Source organism: Coregonus clupeaformis, chromosome 18 (genome assembly GCF_020615455.1).
Source record: "Coregonus clupeaformis isolate EN_2021a chromosome 18, ASM2061545v1, whole genome shotgun sequence".
In the NCBI taxonomy this organism is placed as follows: domain Eukaryota; kingdom Metazoa; phylum Chordata; class Actinopteri; order Salmoniformes; family Salmonidae; genus Coregonus; species Coregonus clupeaformis.
In genome coordinates, this window is record NC_059209.1 from 20,916,543 (window position 1) to 20,923,696 (window position 7,154).

General features: G+C 40.9%; 1 protein-coding gene across 1 annotated transcript in view; it reads right to left on the reverse strand.

The window, feature by feature from the left end:
• The window catches only part of LOC121550730 (transient receptor potential cation channel subfamily M member 6-like), a 73,247-nt gene extending 70,518 nt beyond the window's left edge, over positions 1 to 2,729 (reverse strand). Inside the window, 4 exon segments of the mRNA XM_041863083.2 lie at positions 1,231 to 1,444; positions 1,630 to 1,819; positions 2,039 to 2,084; positions 2,615 to 2,729. Coding sequence (XP_041719017.1) covers positions 1,231 to 1,444; positions 1,630 to 1,819; positions 2,039 to 2,084; positions 2,615 to 2,729 — 565 coding nt within the window.
• Between the last annotated feature and the right edge of the window lie 4,425 nt (positions 2,730 to 7,154).

Here is a 7,154-nt window from a genome sequence, read left to right on the forward strand (position 1 = left end):
GTAAATAAAGTGATCTTATCTATGGGAAGGCAATGGCAGGCCATGATAAAATCATTTGGAACTCCGAGGCGAAGGAACAATTTATAGAGATAAAAAAGTTGCTCACTTCCCAAACAGTCTTAGCTTTTCCTAGATATGACAGGCCTTTTACCCAAACGGTAGACTGTAGGGAGGGATATATGACATTGGTCTTGACTCAGAAACATGGTGATGAGGGAGATTATTTAGTGGACTATGAGATAAACTTGGTTAATCACAAACAGAGAGCTAGAATTCTTTGTTGCTAGGCAAATAACTTAATTGGGTCATTTCACTATGTGTGTGGGTGAAGTGGGAATCTGACCTAGGGTCGAATTGCTCGCTCTTACTTAAATCCATGGCTGTCCTACTTTATCAGAGACTGAAACCAGACTGTGGCCTTTTGCCTCTCCTCAAACAAAGTGGAAAGAGAGCCGGGTTGAACAGAGTTTAAACTAAACATTAGTGTTTTTGCAAGATAAGGGATTGATTGATTGTATTACTATTGATTCTGAACTGAATGAAAGTCGAATTTAGCCGCCATCATAGACAAAATAAGTGGGCGGAGCGATAAAGAAGCAAGGGTCAGTCTCAAAAGAAGGGACATGGCATAAGGATAATTTACCAATATTACCTAAGTAATTGTTTATATATGTGGCAATATTGACACATGGGCAGAGCCACCTTCAATAATCACCCGACATCAACCCAATTGAGATGCTTTGGGATGAGTTGGACAGCACAGTGAAGGAAAAACAGCCAACAAGCTCTCAGCATATGAGGGAACTCCTTCAAGACTGTTGGGAAAGCATTCCAGGTGAAGCTGGTTGAGAGAATGCCAAGAGTGTGAAAAGCTGTCATCAAGGCAAAGGGTGGCTACTTTTAAGTATCTAAAACATATTTTGGTTTTTTAAACACATTTCTGGTTGCTACATGATACCATATGTGTTATTTCATAGTTTTGATGTCTTCACTATTATTCTACAATGTAGAAAATAGTAAAAATTAAGAAAAACTCTTGAATGAGTAGGTGTTCTAAAACTTTTGACTGGTAGTGTACATACAACACATATAAACGTAATACACCCCCTCCCACACACACAGTATAATACACGTAAAGTGAGCCAAAATCACACACACAGACGCTCACATCCACACATGCTTACTGTCTTAAAGCCCCAGTGCAAAATGAATCTGCGATATTTCACACACCTGTGTTGATGCCGTCTGTGAGTATCCAGGCTCCAGTGCTCTGGGCTGCGGTGATCAGGCCTTTGCTGAAGGCCTGTCTAACCTTGAGGGGGAGAGGGAAGTTCTCTGCCCCCCCGTGGACAGTCAGCAGTAGTTTAGGACGTTCCATCTGCCACTCCCTCAGCATCAGCTGCAGCAGAGCCTCAGCTTCGGCATCGACCGCAACACGAATGTACTGCACAGTCATCACATAAAGCATGGTCAACCACATGAATATGAGATAACAGTTCCTAACAAGCTTCCAAGTGGGAAATACAAGTGGGAAACCCTGGTAGCATCGTTGCACCCCCAGTTTCCCAGTTGGATATTTCTGAGTTTCCTAGTTCCGACTAGCACATGAATGCAGCAATTGCTACAGACCTTGGCATGGCAGTTACGTTCAGCGCTGTCCTGGAAGTCAATGGTTCCGTAGGCATCGGTGGCACTGGCTTGTGTGTGACACTCCACTGACCACCTCTCTTCCTGTTCTGCCTGGGGTCCAGGCCAGTGGGACATGAAGGGGCCAGTCTCCAGCCAGATGTGCTCCCCGACCAGACGTCCACAGCAGCATCTGGGAGGTAGGGAGAGAGGAAAAACTCAAACATTTCTAGTTGTAAAACATTAGCACAAAAATGATTTACTGTCTCTATAAATGTCATGATAGTATACATGGAATTACTGTCTGTTAGTTTACTTTTACACTAAAATGGGAAATCTCACTCTCAAAACATGCACACGCACACACACACGTACACACACACACACACACACACACATAGTAAAGTCATACCTTATTAGGTTTTGGCATACTTGACACCCTGGATAACATCCAGTCCCTCCAGGATTCCACAGATTTCGCTTCTTCAATTATGACATTTTGCAAGGCAATATGCAAAGATTTTGTCAAATTTGTCACAAACATGTGCTGACGTGGGAAAACATTTGTTAGCATGTGGCTTGATTGAACCATATTATGCTGTAAATGTGAGGTGATTGGTTGAAATTGCGAGCCCTCTTCTTGTACTGCGGCAATGGGTCCGTTTTATGTAATAATATTGCGAAGATTTGACTGTTTTATGCGGTCAAATATGGTTGGTCAAATAAGCAAGCCCTCGCACAACATGCAGGGAATTTATGATTTTGCTAAGAATTCTGCTGTCACAGAATCGAGGAGGGACTGAACATCTGCAATAAACAGGAAATTATACATCAGCAACATAACCACATACCTAGAGTTTTCCTGGAACAGTTAGTATGGTTGCCAAAAGTTCGCTTTTTCAAAAACCAGACATTTCTGCTTACCATGGTAAAAATCATAATTCCAGCACTACTATCATATGACATTTTGACATTGTTCAGCAAATACCATTTCCAGCTCACCTGTGTATGTCTTGACGTGATGGGATGAATTTAATACACTCTCTCTTGCAGAAGGTGTTGTCAATCCAAGACCTCTGTGACTGGAACACAACATACAACATGTTTTAACCCCCTAAGGTCTAAGGGCCCGGGGCTGGCTTTCTACTAAGCTAACATACCAAGGATCATTTAGATATTTGATTTTGGATTTCAGGACCCCTGTAGCCTCACAAAGCCGCCTGATCCCACAAGCTTACATTAAACGCTGCATGGATATCAGTCTGGCAGGGCTGTGATTCAAACAATGAGGTATAACTAGATCGGTAACTTTACAAGTAAAGTTGTGGGGCTTGCTAAAGCTCTTTAAAAGTTATTTTTGTGGTAGTGGAAGAAAATGAGAAAGACAAAATGTTTGTCTATACTCTGATTAAAGTAATACATGAGAAAAAAATGAAAACTGCCTATCTTGTTACACTGTTTGATTTGTTTGAAAAGTATACTTTCCCTGAAAACATCTTGCATTTGTCCAATATGTTTTCTCATTCATATTAACCTAATGATGCTCATTCATGATTGTTTTAATCTTGTGTAGAATAACGACATACAGTCAACTGCTGAGGAAGAATAGATTCTGCCGGATCATCCTATACATAACCACTGTTTGTCTACAGTACATATACATATAGTTTCAATAAATTTTTCGTTTACCCTCTACACCACTGCTCTTGATTTTTTCACATCATAAGAAACAGGAATTCCGGAACGTTTGTTTTGAAATGTCTCTCAGGTTGATGAGAGAATGGCCAGACTGATGCTATTGATACACTAACAGGTACATTTTCCAGAAAGTATATATTTCCATCTGTCTAGTAGGAGTATTTCTCATCCATTTTCACCTAATGCTGCTCACATATTTTTGTTTGAAACTTTACTTTAATATCAACAAGAGTGGTCAGTAGTTTTGGTCAGTAGTTATGGTCAGTAGTTGTGGTCAGTAGTTGTGTGGTTGTGGTCAGTAGTTGTGTGGTTGTGGTCAGTAGTTGTGGTCTGTAGTTGTGTGGTTGGGGTCAGTAATTGTGGTCAGTGGTTGTGGTCAGTAGTTGTGGTCAGTAGTTGTGTGGTTGTGGTCAGTAGTTGTGGCCAGGAGTTGTGGTCTGTAGTTGTGTGGTTGTGGTCAGTAATTGTGGTCAGTGGTTGTGGTCAGTAGTTGTGGTCAGTAGTTGTGTGGTTGTGGTCAGTAGTTGTGGCCAGGAGTTGTGGTCTGTAGTTGTGTTGTTGTGATCAGTAGTTTTGATGTCAGTAGTTGTGTGGTTGTGGTCAGTAGTTGTGGTCATTAGTTGTGGTCAGTAGTTGTGTGGTTGTGGTCAATATTATTGTGGTTCAGTAGTTGTGTGGTCACTAGTTTTGTGGTTGTGCACAGTAGTTGTGTGGTTGTGGTCAGTAGTTGTGGTCATTTGTTTTGGTCAGTAGTTGTGTGGTTGTGGTCAGTAGTTGTGGTCAATATTTTTGTGGTTCAGTAGTTGTGTGGTTACTAGTTTTGTGGTTGTGCGCAGTAGTTGTGTGGTTGTGGTCAGTAGTTGTGGTCAGGAGTTGTTTGCAGTTGTAGTGGTCAATAGATGTGTGGTCAGTAGTTGTGTGGTTGTGTTCAGTAGTTGTGTTGTTGTGGTCAGTAGGCATGGTCAGTAGTTATGGTCAGTAGTTGTGGTCTGTAGTTGTGTGGTTATGGTCAGTAATTGTGGTCAGTGGTTGTGGTCAGTAGTTGTGGTCATTAGTTGTGGTCAGTAGTTGTGTGGTTGTGGTCAGTAGTTGTGTGGTCACTAGTTTTGTGGTTGTGCGCAGTAGTTGTGTGGTTGTGGTCAGTAGTTGTGGTCAGGAGTTGTTTGCAGTTGTAGTGGTCAGTAGATGTGTGGTCAGTAGTTGTGTGGTTGTGTTCAGTAGTTGTGTGGTTGTGGTCAGTAGGTTAGATCAGTAGTTGTGGTCAGTAATTGTGTGGTTGTGGAGATAGTTGTGTGATTGTGGTCAGTAGTTGTGTGGTTCTGGACAGTAGTTATGTGGTTCCGTAGTTGTGTGATCATTAGTTGTGGTCAGCAGTTTAGTAGTTGTGGTCAGTAGTTGTGGACAGGAGTTGTGGTCAGTAGTTGTGGGGTTGTGGTCAGTAATTGTGGTCAGTGGTTGTGGTCAGTAGTTGCGGTCAGGAGTTGTGGTCAGGAGTTGTGTGGTGTTTGTCAGTAGTTGTGGTCAGAAGTTATGGTCATTAGTTGTGTGGTTGTGGTCAGTGGTTGTGGTCAGTATTTGTGGTCATTAGTTGTGGTCAGTAGTTGTGTGGTTGTGCTCAGTAATTGTGGTCAGTAGTTGTAGTCAGGTGGTGTGGCCATTAAATGTGGTCAGTAGTTATGTGGTTGTGGTCAGTAATTGTTTTCAGTAGTTGTTCATTGTGGGGGACATATTTCAATATGTTATGCTCTTGTGAAGGCTGGCTGAATTCTGGCAAAGAGTATGTTATTTTATCTCAGCATGTCTACAGATTCTCCTTTCTCCCTGTTTTTGTTTGCTTGGAAATGTTGATACTGGAGACTGTTATCAGAAGAAACTGTGTAACCTAGCATTTATAGCGACTAAGAAATGCATTGCCATTAATTGGAAGGTTGGTTATCGTCCCACAATGTCACAATGGATGGCAGAAATGTCAATTTATTTATCACTAGATTTGATTTATTACAAGATTACGGGTATACTTTCATAAGGTCTGGATGCCTTATACTGTAGTGTGTTATTTTGGAGTCACTTTTACTGTAAATATGAATATAATATGTTTCTAAACACTTCTACTGTATATGAAATTGGATGCTACAATGATTACGGATAATCCTGAATGATTCGTGAATAATGACGAGTGAGAAAGTTCCCCCCCACACACACACACAAGCTCGATGTAGTCATTGCTATGAATATGGGACCAAATACTTAACTTTGAACTACCTTAATACAAATATAATTGAATTTGTCTCAATACTTTTGGTACCATAAAATGGGGCACCATGGGACCACGCAGCCGTCATACCGCTCAGGAAGGAGACGCGTTCTGTCTCCTAGAGATTACCGTACTTTGGTGCGAAAAGTGCAAATCAATCCCAGAACAACAGCAAATGACCTTGTGAAGATGCTGGAGGAAACGGGTACAAAAGTATCTATATCCACAGTAAAGCGAGTCCTATATCGACATAACCTGAAAGGTCGCTCAGCAAGGAAGAAGCCACTGCTCCAAAACCGCCATAAAAAAGCCAGACTACGGTTTGCAATTGCACATGGGGACAAAGATCGTACTTTTTGGAGAAATGTCCTCTGGTCTGATGAAACAAAAATAGAACTGTTTGGCCATAAAACATTTTTTTTAAATGACCATCGTTATGTTTGGAAGAAAAATGGGGCAGCTTGCAAGCTGAAGAACACCATCCCAACCGTGAAGCACGGGGGTTGCAGCATCATGCTGTGGGGGTGCTTTGCTGCAGGAGGGATTGGTGCACTTCACAAAATAGATGGCATCATGAGGAAGGAAAATTATGTGGATATATTGAAGCAACATCTCAAGACATCAGTCAGGAAGTTAAAGCTTGGTCGCAAATGGGTCTTCCAAATGGACAATGACCCCAAGCATACTTCCAAAGTTGTGCCAAAATGGCTTAAGGACAACAAAGTGAAGGTATTGGAGTGGCCATCACAAAGCCCTGTCCTCAATCCTATAGAAAATGTGTGGACAGAACTGAAAAAGCGTGTGTGAGCAAGGAGGCCTACAAACCTGACTCAGTTACACCCGCTCTGTCAGCAGGAATGGGCCAAAATTCACCCAACTTATTATGGGAAGCTTGTGGAAGGTTACCCAAAACGTTTGACCCAAGTTAAACAATTTTAAGGTAATGCTACCAAATACTAATTGAGTGTATGTAAACTTCTGACCCACTGGGAATGTGATGAAATAAATAAAAGCTGCAATAAATCATTCTCTCTACAATTATTCTGACATTTCACATTCTTAAAATAAAGTGGTGATCCTAACTGACCTAAGACAGGGAATTTTTACTAGGATTAAATGTCAGGAATTGTTATAAACTGAGTTTAAATGTATTTGGCTAAGGTGTATGTAAACTTCCGACTTCAACTGTACATATATATCATCTTAAATTGACATGTTGAATTATTTTTCCATATTAAATGGTTTTATATAGCACTAATTTCCCTAATTAATTAATGTGGACAGTTTGCGTTACTACCTTACACAAGCTTGCATTTTCACTCCATAAAATTTAAATGGAATTACATCATTTTTATTTCAAATGGGTGATGTTAGTATAAACGTTTATACTCATCACAATGACATAAAATTGATTGCTTAAAACAGATCAATATCTTTGGTTTTGTACCGTTGATTTTGTCACATGCGCTGGGGTGCGCAGGATTTAGAACGCAGTGTAAATTAAATGGCACAGAATGTTCAGGGTGTTCTCTCTATAAATGTCGATGGCCACATACCAGGGCCGTCACCAGATTTT